Raw genomic sequence first — 16,215 nt, 5'->3', positions numbered from 1 at the left:
GCTATGCAAATACTTGCTTCTGCGTACAAAGGAATATTTACATATGGAAAGTTATATTGACTTGAACGTGTAAACAAATATACCCCTTTAAGTGTGGGTTTTTTGGGGGGCACTTAAACACCAAAATATTAATGAGGTTTTTCTGATGTTAAAAGATCATGTTCTCGTTATCTTGGATCCAGTACTCAGTAAAAATGAAAGCGGTTACAGACCATTAATATGTATGTCTTCTGCTCACTGATTAGAACAGCAAACTTAGCAAATAATTCGAGAAGTTCCATCAAAACAAGCTGAAACATCTGTAAAGAGGGCACAGTTGTAACGTGTCAGATAAAGGGTTTCTCACGTAAGTGTAATTTAAGGCTTTATATAACTTCATGTGACACTAAATACGCCACAGCCACTCTGCACATTTAAAGGAGATGAAAATAAAGCTGAATAGAAATGTTGCTGTATGTTGTCTCTGGCGTTATCTCTCCTTCTGAAGACATTTTCTTTTCTGCTTTTAGGACAAGCGCTTCCCTTTATAGTATTAACAGCAATGATGCTAATGAAGTCCACCAACACTTGGTTTTACTACACTTTCCAAGTTCTAGGAATTTAGGAGCATTGGTCTACTATCTGAAACACTGCAATTCCAATAAGAGAGCGGAATAATCACACAATTTCAGTCTTTTGTGAAACTATTTAAAAAGCTTATTTAGCAGGATGATCGGTAAGGGGATCTGCTAATTTGGTATGCTGTTCCAGTAGCTCTCAGGCTGATTCCTGAAATGGATATTCACAAACACCTCTTCAATAAGCGCTGCTAAAAGCCCGATAAGGCATTAGGTGACCCTCCAGATACTTCTTTATCCCTTTAAACACAGTACTTCAACCCAAACTCTTATGCCATCTTCTGAGCTGAAAGAAAAGAGGACCACTTTAAAGGTAACCAGAGAAGGCTCAGACAAAACTGTTGTGTAATTTGATCCAACAGATTTCCCCTATATTTCATCTTCTGGACTCATTTTAACTATAGGGATGGTAGATGAAGCAATGGTAAATCTCCAGAGTCTGGCTATGGAGCCCTACTTGCAGAGAGGACATTTAATTTAAAATTTTATTAGTGTGTAATTGTACAGATAGGTTTCATTCTTGAATTTTCCATATATGATACAATATACCTCTTCTGTTAGCCTCTTATATCCTCCTGCCCCCTTCCCTTCTACATCCCTCTGTTCCTCTGTTAGGAAGTTTCAGTTTTAAGAAGTCCAAAGTTTTGAAATCATATTAATAAGCACTATGATGTATGATGTTGTTTCACTAAACAGCAAATATTTTCCCGAGATAAGACATTTCAAAAACCAGTTTTGAAAAGAAAAAAAATATGGAGGTTAAAACTCAGCTGACAGCATATGCACAGATATAAACAAAACAACCAAAAAATCTGGACCCCAAGAGTTCTCCCAGCTCTTGAATTATTTATAAGAAAACATGGAGTGTTGCAGTTCCATTTTAAAATGGTCCCTCAAAACTGGTTAGTTAAGGTACAGCGATTTCCCAGAAATAGATCTATATTGGAGGTGATTTGCATCTCAAATGTCTGTGGAAATCTGTACCTTGGTATCTAGCTAAAGGTCGGCAGGAACTCAGGCTGATATTTTATGTATTTCCTTAGCTTTGCTTCCTTAGACTAAATAGTGAAAAACAATTTTCACACAAGGAAAATATGCTATGGACTACAGAAAAGGTTGCATGTCTTTAATTTCGGCCACTGAAGTTTGTGATAAATGTATATATTTGATTTCTGTTCTAGAAGAAACTTCTCGCATCGGGCAGATTTCTTCCCTCTATCCAACGGTTACTTTAATATTAGAACTAATTTGCGTCCATCCGTGAATGCCTTCACCTTCACGGTAGAACCCCCACCCCCCAACACACTCCGATTTTTAATGTATTTTTGCAAATAACTCATTACAGTTTAATCATGCACAACTCTATGCAGACGCACTCCATGATTTATTATTGTTGGGCGAATTTCGACGTCGCGTAACAGGAACTAACCAATTTTGCTCAGCGCGAATGTCTTAAACATAACTTCCCACGATGTAGATGTTTACTGATTATCTGTGACGATAACGACGATTACTAAGGCAGTAACATCCCATAGTCCCACCTTTATTGCTTTTTGGGAACAAGAAAATCCAATTATGCAAACATGCGAAACAAACATTAAACAAAAAATTGGCGGCATGACAATCCACTCGCTCGGCATTCCTGGTGGCCTAGCGGCCTGCATCGACGCACTCGGCAGCTCGGCTGACGCTGCCTGGCGCTGGAACCAGGAAGGCGCTGAGCTTAAACTGAAGCAAGTTCTGAGGACGCCGGTGGCGCCGCGGTTAGAAGAGGGGGTTCCAGGTCCCCGCGCCCGGAGGTGCGAGCCCGAAGGTCGACCCAGGTGATGCCGGCGTCCAGAGCTTGGGGGCGGCGCCCGCGAAGGAGGCGCCCGGAGGCCCCGCTCGGCGTGAGGCGGCGTGGGGCCTGGCACAGTCAGTGGCCGAGGCCGGGCCGGGGCCCGCGGCGTGCGGAGCGGAGCCGTGCGCGCATGCGCCTCGCACCTGGGAGGCTCCCTGCTCGCTGGCCCCGGGCACGCGGACCGCGGGAGTGGGCGGTCGCGGGTGGCGAGCGGCCGCGGGCCTCGGGCTCGGCCTATGGGCTGGAGGTGGTGTGGAGAGTTGGCCCCCATTCCTCCGGTCCCGGGTCTCGATCACCCGCCGTTTCGGGGTTTCCCAGTGTCCTACCTCCATAGCCCATTTCACTCTCACCTCCTCCAGGTGGTTGGAGCCAGGGGGATGCTAAATCTAATGAGCACTTGGTCCCCATCCTCTGACCTGTCTAACCCCTGGTTGACGTGAGAGACGGCACAAGGTCAAACAGATCTCCCTGTCGTGAAATACATCACTTAAAGCATTCTGAAAATTTTTTTCGACGTCAGGACTTTTGGTCACGTGACCAGATGGCTACCCTTGAACCCTACTTTTCTGAGCAGTTAAAATGTGTGTGTTACTTGCCCTAGATTTTAGGTTATGAGTCATGTAATTTCTGAGTTGTATTTTTAAATGCTATTGAAACAAAATCTAGACTCGCCAGTAGCCGAGTTTTGTCCCCACTAAGAAGTAGGTTGTTAAATGCATTCACCTCTCATCTGTTGGCTTATGAAGGGATTCGAATTGTCATCTTTGAACTTGTATGGGAAAGCTCCCAGTGAAGGAGCTATGTGGAGTTTTCAGGTTTTAAGGAGTGGAGCGGATGTGACAGGTTCAATCTTGTGGGGAAATGAGGTCTCCTTTGAGAGCCCCCTCTAGTTAGAGTTTATGAATATTCACTTTATCTGCAGACAAAGGCGGTTTCTTGCTAGGTGGTAACACTTTATTACTGTACGTTCAATAAGAGGGCTAAGAGTGTCTGAAGCGGAAAAAGACAAAGGCAGCTGGCGCTTGTCTGGCGATTGGCCTTGCTGACCCAGACTGGACAGATTCAGCACGCAGCAGCTGGACAGGGACTGCTCCTCATGGGGTTGTGATAGGGCGTTGATAGCTCTCTTTTTCTGGTTGCACCTTCAGACCACAGGAGGGAATCCTATGATTTGTCAGTTTAACAAGAGATGCTAATCTACAGACTTTTGATGTTGTTGGTGTTGCAACAGAAGTATTTCATTTTTGCATTGAAAAAGTTGTTTTCATACTATGTGTTCTGATCACAGTTTCCCCTCATCTCCCAGATCCTCCCCACCCAACTCCATGCCTTCTTTTTCTCTCTCTAAGAAAACAGGCAAATAAAAAGACAAATGAGGATGATACAAAATGAATAAACGAGCAAAAAAATAAAAAAGAAGCTAAGAACATGAGAAATACATAGACACAGAGAGGCACACACAAACCCCCCAAAAATTCAAAATTGGAAACCATAATATACAAGCAAAAGACCAGTATGGTTAAAAAATTGCCTAAACAAAGCAATGTGAGACAAAAAAAAAAATCTCCAAGAAGACCTTTGTGCTTATTTTGTGTTGGCCATCACTGGACGTGGGGCCTGGCCTTCACTGGTTTCTACGCCCAGTGAGACTCCCCTGGAGAACTAAGTTTTCCTTCGGAGCAGTTGTCAGTTGGAGACAGCTTTTTGGCTGGGCCGGAGCCCCTGTCTGCCTCTCCCTCTCAGTGCTGGACCCTGTGCAGCACTGCAGGATCTGTGCAGGCCCTGGGCGTGATGCCACAGCCTCTGTGAGTTCTTATGTGTGTCGGTCCTATTGGGTGCTTTGACAGAATTCTTTATTTCTTTTGAATTTTGCTTTGTTATGTCTGAAGTTTATCTCTATTCTTTTAATTCCTTTGCTTTGCGTGGTTCTCTGCTTTTTTTTGGATTACATAGTATGTTAAATAGTGTCCACTCCAGTTTTACTTGCTATTCTGTTTTTTCCCAGTGTGTCCAGCGCCCAGGTTGACCTTGAACTTGCCATGTAGTCTAAAACCTATCTTGCCCCTACTGCCCAGGTGGTGAGATAGTAAGCATGTGCCCACCCATTTTACTGTTTTTACCTTTTATTGAGGAAGGGGCATGTACCCTGGATCAAAGATTGTATTTTTATTTTTAATGAAATACTATGGCAGAGGACTTATAAATTGTCATGTCCTCTGCGAACCTTTGTTCTTTTAAACGAATTGCCCGCTTTCTGAAACATAATAACTACTTCTTTATCCTTATTACGGACATGTGCCTTAAAGTTCTCTATTATTAAATGGTCACATCTTGACTTTATATTTTTAATCAGCCACTTGAACTTTACAATAAAACATTTTAAATTGTTGTCTTGTGGTCATTACCTGTCATGGCTTCACTTCTGTAGAAGGAGTAATTGAGTCCAGGAAGCTGAAACCAGGAAGAACTAGAGAAGAACAGAAAACCAAGAACTTGCTGTATGGAGCTTTGTTATTTTGTGGAGTTTGCTGAAAAAATATGATCATTGCCGAATGATAGGACCGCTTCCATGCGTTCACCTCGCCAATGGAGTCAAGTGTAGAAATTCTTCCTTTCTACAGGGGCGCAGTATAAGTTGATGGCACGGCTAGAATGAGCGAGACTATTCAGTTACAAGCAGCATTGCTTTTCTCATTGCATTGACAAACGCCCGACAGAAGCACATCACAGAGGAAAGGCCATGTTTGCCGCACCGTTTGCAGATACAGCATTGCGTGGTAGGGAAGTCATGGTAGCAACAGCCTGAGCACATTGTGTCTCCAGTCCCTGAGGAGTACAGGCGCTCAATGCACTTCTCCATTTTATCCGCTTTAGGATAGTAGCCCCAGTTCTGGTTCCTCCCTAAACCTTTCCGGAAACACCCTGTTACACACACCCAAAGAGTGTTTCCATGGTGATTTCAGATCCTGTTAGGTTGACAATGAAAATTAACCATCACCTTTGCTAAGGACATACAGTGGTGTATTGGGAACTACGTACCTGCCAGTTATAGAGAAAACCTTTTTGTAGTCTCCCTCTGATTTTTTCTATTCATGTGTGACATCATTTGTCATTAGAATAAAGAAAAATTTATACCCACTTGCTATGTTTTGATTTTTGGTTACCCAAAGATATATGGCCAAATGGTTGCCCATCTTTGTTTGTTTGTTTTTTTTTCTTTTTCTTCATCTTTAACTAGGGAATTAATTAAGCAAGACAGGAAGGGAAATGCCTGCAGAAAAATTAGGACAGTTCTTCTCAAATTTTTAGTCTTAAGAACCTTTCATACTCTTACAGATTGTTGAGGATACTCCTTAACTTTTCTTTGTGTTGTCTGTAAACATTTACCTTTCTTCTAAACAAAGCTGTAAGCTTCTTGTGAATTCACTTAAAATAATAATCAACATGGTAACAAATTTAATATGAAAAATAGTCATATTTTCAAAAGCAAACCTTGAGAAAGAAGGATTATTTTCTAGTTTTGCAAGTACCTGATGTCTGGCTTGCTTGAAGACACTGTATTATATTTACTTCTTCATTCAACTTACTGAGAAGTTAAAATGTTTTTAAATTTCTTGAAGGTCGGTTTTAATGTATTTGAAACCCTATCACTGAACTTTTTTTGTATTATTAATCTTTATTGAATTAAAATCTTTTTGTCTTGCACTGTGAATGATTTTTGTGACATTCTTTGGCAATTGGAAAATACTGGTTTACTGAATTAGATAAATCTTTCAAATGTTGGCACCCTTTATTCTATAACATTCATGTGTATTAATATTGCCATTGATCTTAGAAAAGAAACAGTCTGAGAACTAGGCAAATACAAGTAATCCAAAATTTAAATCTTTTAGTTAAGAGCAGACATTTATGATTAATGACAGGTATTGTTAATTTTCCTTGAGGTAAAAGTTCATTTTCATTCAGTCTGAGAAAAAGGCTGCCAAATAACCAAGGCTGAGTGATCATCTGTTGGCAATTTTGCAATAAAAATCATGTTTTATAATAAAAGCAGCTAGTTCAGCTTGCAGTTCAGTTGCACATTTCTTTTTAAGACAACCAGCATCCTTCATTATATGATAGAAATTATGCATATTGAAATTTAATACATTTAATGACTTATTCCTTTGCCAAGGGTACTTTTGGGCAGCGTGGTATATGTGCTGTCGCTGGACTGGGGATTGAACCTTGGGTCTTGTATGAGGTAGACAAGTACTCTACCCCTGAGCAGTATTCTTGGCTCTATCAACAACACTGTTCACTGAGATTCTAGTGGAGCGTCAAGTGGGGAAGGACCAGGGAAGAATGCAGTGAGCCCATTATAGTTTGCTTCTGCTTTGATTCTTGCGAAAATTCAGAACATCTAGAGAGATAATGTTTGTATATAATAATGAAAATAATTTTACCTTTTGAATATCCTGACTTGAAGGGTCCTTGGGCTCTCTTTTGGGAGTTGTTGGTACTCTAGAACCCAATACCTCGGAAGTCTAGGACTTCCTGTATGGGGCCCACTGATGTATCTCTCATCCTGAGACGTTTTCATCTTCAGTGTTAGACAGCTCACATTTTGAGGCTTGTTGTCTTTGTTGTGTCTTGTTTTCGTTCTGATGAAGCACGCTGTTTGGAAACTTCTGAAGAAGGGTGAGCATGACATCTAGTTTTAATGACTTAAATTTCTAAAAATGTCTGTTTTGTAATCTTACCAGACCACTGATTTGGTAAGATAGATGGAAAGAGATTTGAGATTGGAATTAGTTTTTTTGGAAATTTGACGGTGAATTTCCTTTGTTCTTGTGTTGCCATCTGAAAAGTCTCTGCATTTTATTGTGCTTTCCTTTATTTTATGTTGTGACTCTTTTGAATTGTCTGGGATCTTTTTATTCTTGATGCCTGATAATTATTATTTTTCTTTGTTTGAGTTCAAAAGAGCCTTCAGTATACTAGGCATAATCTCCAGTGTCTGATTCTTTTCTAAGTTATCCCTAGTATATGTTTATTTTTTTTAATAAAATCTTACTATTCCAAGTACTTGGGAGAAATTCATGCTTTTTAATTTTTCTTCAATAATTCTTCGACATGTTTTTCCTCATTTCTTTTTCTGTTCTTTTGTAATGGCTTCTTTATCAGTTAAATATTGGATTTTCTGGATAGATGTCTTTACTTTTATTTTAAGGTTTTCAATTTTTTCAAGTTTGTCTCATTTTCTTTTCACCTTCTACGAGTGTTTGACCTTTTCCAACCTTATCTCGTCTGTCATTTATTTAGACCACGCTTTCTCCTTGGAGCATTTTCTCATTGCTTGCTGGGACGCCTCTCGTTACCCACCTGAAGATATTAATGAGTTTTTGTTCCTGAAGTTTCTGTTGTTGCTTTTCTCTGTGTGCTCCCACTTTGCTGTGAGTTGTTTCTCTTTTCTGCGTTGCACTTATTGTTTACTTTCCTTCTGTGTTGCTGGGTGCTGGTCCAGGGCTTCACAGCACCAGGGGGGTGCTGCCTCGGTACTGAGACAGAGGCTTTCCGCACCTAGTGGACTGTCTTGTGTATTCACTAAGAAGGTAACAGAGAAAGACTTTATAGAAAAGGTTCACTCTCTTTATTTGAGCTCATCAGCTGTGGGCTGTGTTACAGGGTTTTGTTCAGGGACCTTTAGATGTGTTATTGTCCATTGGGTACAGTTCAGTTTTTATAGAAATCTTTTTGTTTTTGTTGTTCTTAATTTTTTATTTTAAAAATTTATTTATTTTACATGCCGACTGCAGTTTCCCACTCTTCCCCCACCATCTTCCCTCTATTTCCCCTCCAATCTTCTTATTTTCTCTTCAGAAAAAGTCAGGCCTCCCATGGAAATGAACAAAACATGGCACATCAAGTTGAGTTAAGACGAAGCACCTCTCCTTGATAAGGGTGTGCAAGGCAACCCAGTAAAAGGTATATGGTCCCAAAAGCCTGTAAAAGAGTCAGAGACAGTCCCTGTTCCCACTGTTAGAAGTCCCACAAGAAGATCAAGCTATATAACTTCACACTTATGTAGCAGACTAGGTCACTCCCCATGCAAGCTCCCTGGTTGTTGGTTCAGTCTCAGTCAGTTCCTGTAAACCCAGGTTAGTTGATTCTGTGGACTTTATAGAGATCTTATTTCTGTCCAAGGATGTACACTTGACTTCGGAATTTTCACTTAACCCCTTTAACTTTTAGTTTGACATCCCTATGTCTCCCCCACTTAAAAAAAAACAACTCGTTTTTTAGACTTCAAACTCCCATCAGATACACTTTATGTCCTGCAGGGGTTGGAGAAAGCTAATCACCTGGCCAGATGGCATGAGGGGAGGGGACCTGAGACTATTTCTTGTACAGAAATTCAGTCAGTTCCTTTTTCTAGCTTTATACCTCATTGTGCCTGTGTGGTGTGTTTCACACTCCTGCTTCATTCTGATTTGGGTTGCATGAGTTGGCTTTTTTCTTGTTGGAATTTTCTGCAAGTTGCTTAGTATTCAGTTTTTGTAGTTCTAAATCCTTAATCAGTTATTTCCTAAAACTTGGTTGATTTATCTTGTCTGCTGTTCCCTGTTGTCTTCTAGTCTCTGTCTGTCTCTGTCTCTCTCTTCTCACTGTCTCTGTCTCTGTCTCTCTCTCTGTTTCTCTCTCTCTTCCCAAGATAATTTCTCTGTGTAGCCCTGGAACTCAGAGATTCACCCGCTTCTGCCTCCGGAGTGCTGGGATTAAAGGTGTGCACCACCATCATTTAGGTGTCTTCTAGTTTCTTCATCCTTGTGAACTTACTTTTTTATTCTTTTACTTATGCTCCAGATTTATATATTTGTTTATTTTAGACCTGGCTGGCCTCCTACTTGTGGAAATCCTCCTGCCCCATCTCCCGTATGCTGGGATTACAGGTATGCTTGACACTTCAGTATTTTTTAAATAAGAATATAAAATCCTGGCGATTCAGTATTTTCTAACTGAGAGTATTCAAGACCTAATAAGAAGTCATTTTAACTTAAATACTTCTTTGAGGAAAAGAAAAGTTGTATGTTTTTGTTTTTTGGCACATGGTTGCACTATGCAACCCTGGGTGGTCTGATGACCTGAAACTTATTATGCAGACCAGGTTGGTCTTGACCTCACAGAGCTCTGCCTGTCTCTGCCTCCTGAGCACTAGTTTTCAAAACTGTGTGCTACTACACATGTCTAAGGTGAAAGTAACAGAGAAAAAAGGAAGAAAAAGCCAAGAAGCAGAAAAGTATTATCACCCTTGAATTGGGTATATATTTTATATATTTAAAAATATATACACATACAGGGATATCTAATGTAGATGTAGTATATATGTAGATCTACAAATGGATATTATATACATACGTGTATGAAAATATGTATCTGTGTACACTGGACATACGTGTATATGTACATTTTATGAATATATGTAATTTTATAAACATTTTTAAGTGGAAAGGATCATGTTGAACTTTTATTCAGGGCTGATTTTATTCAGTTTGGAAGCTGGCTAAAGGATATTAGTGATTTACTCAAACAAAACAGTATTTTAATACATCATTTTATTTATAGTCATGATATTTAACTTGTTTTAAGTAATTACTAAAGTATATGACATTTGATCTAATTATTTCATAGGATGAATGCTATTTTTTAATGATAATGTAAGGTAACTAGTAATTATTTTATCAAGAAAGTATTGCACATGAGACTCTCAAGGCTACCTTTATAGTAATTCAAGGTTCTGATTGTCTAATTCCTGAGTATTAGGATCTGGCATCCTTTCTTTCCTCTTTTGTATACAACTATGACCATAACTATGTAGAAAGTCTTCAGAAAAAGAAGGTTATGTGTTATATTTTGAAACAATATATTTAATTATTTCAATGCTATTACTTACCTTCCGGGGAAGTGGAGTTAGGAATTCATCTTTCAGATCAGAGTAGTGATGGTGAAGTTGAAGCTGCTAGTGATGCTCACCTACCTTTAATCCCAGCACTTGGAGGCAGAGGCAAGTGGAACTCTGTGTGAGTGGCCTAGTAACAACCTGTCTAACAAACAAGCAAACCCCAAAGGAGCAAAGTCTAGACGCTGGGCTGTGGTAATGGTTAGTTTGGAGCTGCCCCACCCACCATGCAGTTTCCATCATGCAGTGCCTGCTCTGCAGATGAGGGGGCGCTTTTGATTGTTGCCGAAGACTGGGTTTATAGTTGGGTAGTTCTCTGGTATCTGGTCAGGTGGTGGTGAATTCTCATAGCTGCATTCAGTTATGCTATTATGTCTGCTTGTGCTTTGGCCTGAAAGAACTGCTCTTTTCTTTTAGGGGATGCTTCTGAACCATTCTTGCATTTTGGAAATCTTTATAAGGAACTATTTTCTTTTTGATTTTTTTTTCTTGTTTTCTCTTTACATGTTCATTTTAATTTTTATTTCTATGTACGTGTTTTCTTATAGCTCCTCCATAGATACAATATAATAATGCTGTAATAAAATGTTCTTTTCTTTTTCTTTTGCTAGCTAGCCTCTCTTTGTCTCTGTGTCGCCAAGGAGGACCTTAAACTTCTGATTCTCTTGCCCCCACCTCCCAAGTGCTGATATTCTAGGCATCACCAACACTCAGAGGTTATGCAGTCTGGAGAGCCTGCTGCCTCTTGCTTATTAGACAAGCAGTTTCTAGCTAAGCTGCATGCCAAGCCCATGCATTTATCTTTCTTTTAATAAAAAATTTCAGATATATTTCTTGAAGTAGAATTATACTGTCAAAAAAAGCATGAACATTCTTTTTACTTTGTAAATTCATTTGCTGACTGATTTTCTGAAAGACTCATACCAAGCTAGCTGTGTGGAAAGAGCTGGCTGCCTTCCCAGTAACCATCAACTTTGCTACTTGAGTTCGCGTTTCTTTCTTCAGTTTCAGAAGTGAAATGAATGATAATAGTGCATTGTTTCATCTCATACTTCCATAATGACTGATGAGCTCTTCCCTTTGAAATATCTAGAACTCAGGGCCTGTGGAAATGGCTCAGAGGATCTGGGTTCAATTCCCAGCACCCACATGTAACTCACAACCCAGTCCCAAGGAATCTAATACCATCTTTGGACTCCATGGGCACTGCCTTCATGTAGTAAACAGACATATATTCAGGCAAACACTTATACACATATAATAGAACTAAGTAAAATCTCAACAACAACAACAAAAAACCTTTAAATAGTTAGAATTCAACTTGAAAAGTATGACTACAAGAGCTAGTTCCAGGACCAGAACCAAAAGCTATGGAGAAACCCTGTCTCGAAAATTCAAAAATAAAAGTATGACACTAAGGTGCCTTTCATCTTCAGGGAGTTTAAAATGGACGACTAGATGGTTCATTACTAAGCAACTTAAGCTGTCAGAAAATTGATGTAATAACTTTCTTTAGGATTGATAATCAAAAGACATTCAAAAAAGTTGGTACAAATTCAAGTTGTTCAGAATGTGTAAAAAGTTCATTGATATACTACAAAATTGTGTTAAAGCTATTTCACACAGCTAGGAAAAAAAGCCAACCACGTTTTACTTTAAGAAGCTTTAAGATGTAGCTGGGTATGGGGGTCTGTCCCAGTAGTTCCAGCTACTCTGGCATGACAGGAAAATCAGTTGATCCAGAAGTTCACAGCCAGTTTATGGAGCATAGTTACTATTTTTATTTAAGTTTAAAAAGTTGTGTCTTGAATTTCATTTGTTGTGTTACTAAGTCAGGATTTTTTATTGTGACCTTGTAGAAATGGGGCGCCGGTCATCAGACACCGAAGAAGAAAGCAGAAGCAAGAGGAAAAAGAAACACCGCAGACGCTCCTCTTCCAGCAGCTCTTCAGACAGCAGGACGTACAGCCGCAAGAAGGGTGGGAGGAGGCCACGGTCCGAGTCCAGGTCCTGGTCTAGAGACCGGCAGCCTCGCTCACACTCTTATGAGAGAAGGTCGGTGCTCATGATTTCTGTTTATGTGGTAGAGACAGTAATGTTCTTAAGAAGTCATATTATTTTGTGTGTTTAATTTTGTTGGCTAAAATAATTTTCTTTTAGTAGTTAGTACTTAGGGCAAATCCCAATCCAGAGGTTTTCTTTTCATTTTTTGTCTAATCAGTTCAAGCATCTATATCCTTTGTATGTAAGCAAGCAAATAGAAGTTGGTGTAGTTCTTATATTATCTGATGATATGACCCATAATATCTTAAATTGTACCCAGTCTGTCTGAATCATCCTTCTGGGTGTTGGAGATCAGTAATGTTTTATGTCTTCAGTTTTCTTTCAGGAAAGAAAGAAACAACAAAAATGAGATAATTTTAGATTCCCTCTTACTGCTTACAGCCCAGACTTTGCACTGTGTGATGCTTATGGTTTCTTTCAGACGCAGACACAGGTCCAGCAGCAGCTCTTCTTATGGCTCCCGAAGAAAACGAAGTCGAAGTCGTTCCCGGGGTCGAGGGAAGTCCTATAGAGTTCAGAGGTCTCGCTCCAAAAGCAGAACAAGAAGGTATGCACGTGCTGCTGTGTAGCAGGCCCTTTCCGGATCGGTGGCTCACAGTAGCTGTCCTTCATTTTTACTTGGGTTCTACAATCTGACTGCAGCACATGGCAGCTCTACTGTTCTTTTGGACACTGCTCCTGCAGGTGTCATTATCCGATGGCTTTATTGGAACTTGATGGTTCAGTGTAAGCTCACTCAGGTGTCTTGTGTTTGTTTCTGGCTGTGGCTTCTCATTCTCTGATTGATGGTGGAAGATTTTGAAGAGGAAAGAGCAGGAATTGCAAACTCACTAGGTTTATAACTAACATGCTGTGGTATGGACTGAACATTTATGTCTTTCCAGAATTTGTTAAGGCTTCTGTCCCTGGTGTTTCTGTTTGTAGATAAGGCTGTTATAGAAGTAATGAAGGTTAAATGAGGTTATCTTGTTGGGGCCCTAGTCTGATAATGCTGTTGACCCCATCCGAAGAGGAAGTGAGGGGCTGGAGAGGTGGCTCAGCAGTTAAAAGTATAGTTCACAGCTTCCTGTAAACGCCAGCACTGAGATACCCGCACAGATGTAGCATACATGTATACAGACACATAAAGATAAGAGTGTAAACCTTAAAAAAAAAGGATAGGGGAGAAGAGATCTTTCCATTTATCCTACATAAGCTCAGAGCGTGTCATGGGAGGGCCCAGTGAGATGGCTGCCCTTTACAAGACAGAAAAGAATCTCACAGCGAACTATCTGGCACGTTGGCTACCCAAGAAAATACATTTCTTGTTTATACTGTGGCAGCCTGAATTGACCTATGTGTGCTGCATGACTCCTGCATTTTTTAGCCTCGCTCTAAGGCTGTATAGGGAATAGTGTGTTTGAGGAGTTGGACATCTTGGACAGTGAGAAAATGTGATTGAATAGAATAGGACCATAGTATTGAGGGAACTGAGGAAAACAGGTATTTGTAATTCATTGAGTTTTAGACAGTGAGTATTAGAATAAATAAAAGATAAAAACAGTGTTTTGTTGTTATTGTTGTTTTAATTAATTAATTTTACATTCCCAGTCCCAGTTCCCCCCTCTTCTCCTCCTAGTCCCTTTTCCTACCCCACTGTTTTTTTTTACCCCCAATTGACTCCTGCTTTGTTTCTATGAAGCTAATGTCTTAAAGATGGCTTCCTGTCTCTGCTTAGCTCTGTGTAGTGTTAATCTCTAACTGGGGATTCACATTAGTGTAATGGGCATCAAATATATAATTCTCTTTGCATATCAAGCTTGGTTGCATTAATGTCTAAATGTTTAGTTTTTCTGGGTTCCTGTTATTTGACATTGCCCCCCACCCCCAGCGTGTTTTATTTATTCCATGTGTAAACCACTCTGTATAATACATTTTTGTTCTAGTATATCCCCAGAGTTCCAAGGTTTTATTTTTATTCGCATATATTCTTCCAGTTTTTTGCCATCATCTCTACTTTGAAAATACTTTCTACTCTTTAATGTTCAGTTCTATATGACCTTTAATTCTTTTTATTGATTTTTGTCTTTTCTCCCCAAGTCAAATTTAACTCATCTTTTTTTTGAGCATCACTGATGTGTAACAATTACGAATATGTGATCTCAGTTTTAATTAAAATGCATGGGTATTTTTCTTGGTCTTATATCAGTTCTGCCATAGGCACTGTACTGTAATCATGGAGACTTTACAGCATATTTTAATTTTTGGTAGGTTTAGTCTCCCAATTCTTTACCTGTTCTTTCCGAGTGATTACCTGGTGACGTTTTATATGAATATAAGTTTGCTGCTAAGTCACCTAGTTCTATTATAAAAGCCTGGTATTATTTTTAGTCAGATTTTATCAAATTTACAAGCTACAGTCACTCCACACTTCTCTTATTCTAAATTCTATTTAGAGCAGAGTCTAGTTTTATTTTATTCTTATAAGGACTGTTGTATTCCTCAGAAAACAAACATTTTGTTCATTTCTTGTTAAATTTATCCCAAAGTACTTTAACCTCTTATTGCTATTATACATGGGGATAGATAGGATATGTAACTATTTGTTATTTTATATATGAAATCTATGGAATTCATACTAATCTTATATCCTATGCCACTCAATTCTTTTACTGTTCCAGTTCCTGTGTGTCTCTCTAGGGCTTGTGTATAAATAGAAATAGTTCTGCATTTCTAATTCTCATCCTTTTCTTTCTTTCTGTTATCTGATTGTATTGCTTTTAACTTCTAGGCTAATACGGAACAGCATTGGAAAGGATATAATTTTTTTCTGTGACTTTATTGAAAAAATGTCTATTTCCTGTCGTTAGGCTTATAACATGCACATTTTTCTATTTTAAGAGAGTGCCCATCACCCTTTCTCCACTAGAAATGGGTTTTGAGTGTTGAATTTTCTTGAAGCTTTTTTATCTAGAAATGATTCCCCCAGGTCTCTTGAGGAACCAATGTTGCTTTTTCTGGAGTAAACCTCAGTTGATCTAGATTTGTTTTTTCGTGTGGTAGAAGAGTTTGGTCTCTTTTTTACTTTGTATTTTACGTTGATATTTATATGTGATATTTGTCTTTTCTTTACTACTTTTATTAAATCTAGCAACTATATTCTTTGCCATTTCTTCACAAAGAGAACTCAGAAATTTTTCTTCATTTTCAATACCCAGGAATAATTTTGGGTCATTGGGACTCTTTCCTTGAAGCTTTTGTAGACTGATGAAACCCTCTAGGACCAGTGCCATCACAATAACTTTCTTCATTTCTGTAACAGAAATTGTACAGCTTGGATTTTATTTCATATGACCTACTTTTGATAAACTTTTCTTGTTTAGTGCATTATCCATTTCATATAGATTTTAGAATACGTGCCTAGAGATGCAGCGATGCACAGCCAGGCACTGGCTGAGCTCCTGGAGCTGAGCTGGAGACAGGGAGGAGGGATTTTATGAGCAGAATTGGAGGTCAAGATCATGACTGGGAAAACTACAGCGACAGCTGACCCCCACCTAGGGAGAGCTCACGGACCCTGGACTGACAGCTGGGGATACTGTATGGGACCCAACTAGGCCCTCTGATTGTGGGTGACAATTTTTTGGCTTGATCTGTTGGGGGAGCCCCTGGCAGTGGTAACAGGACTTACCCTAGGTGTATGAACTGGCTTTTTGTAGCCAATTCCCTGTGGGGAAACCTTGCTCAGTCTTGGTACATGGGGAGGGGGTCTTGGT

General features: G+C 39.5%; 1 protein-coding gene across 1 annotated transcript in view; it reads left to right on the top strand.

Annotated features, from left to right (window-relative positions):
• The window catches only part of Rsrc1 (arginine and serine rich coiled-coil 1), a 275,985-nt gene that overhangs the window by 1,915 nt on the left and 257,855 nt on the right, over positions 1 to 16,215 (top strand). Inside the window, exons 2-3 of the mRNA XM_041659536.1 lie at positions 12,256 to 12,451; positions 12,882 to 13,007. Of these exons, the coding sequence (XP_041515470.1) occupies positions 12,258 to 12,451; positions 12,882 to 13,007 (320 nt within the window). The 5' untranslated portion in view covers positions 12,256 to 12,257. The remainder of the gene's footprint in view (positions 1 to 12,255; positions 12,452 to 12,881; positions 13,008 to 16,215) is intronic.

The sequence above is a fragment of the Microtus oregoni genome, unplaced genomic scaffold (genome assembly GCF_018167655.1).
Source record: "Microtus oregoni isolate MIOR12 unplaced genomic scaffold, Mior012 000010F_ref0000083, whole genome shotgun sequence".
Lineage (NCBI taxonomy): Eukaryota > Metazoa > Chordata > Mammalia > Rodentia > Cricetidae > Microtus > Microtus oregoni.
The sequence above is the reverse complement of the archived record's forward strand: the minus strand, read 5'-3'. Positions and strand labels throughout refer to the sequence as shown.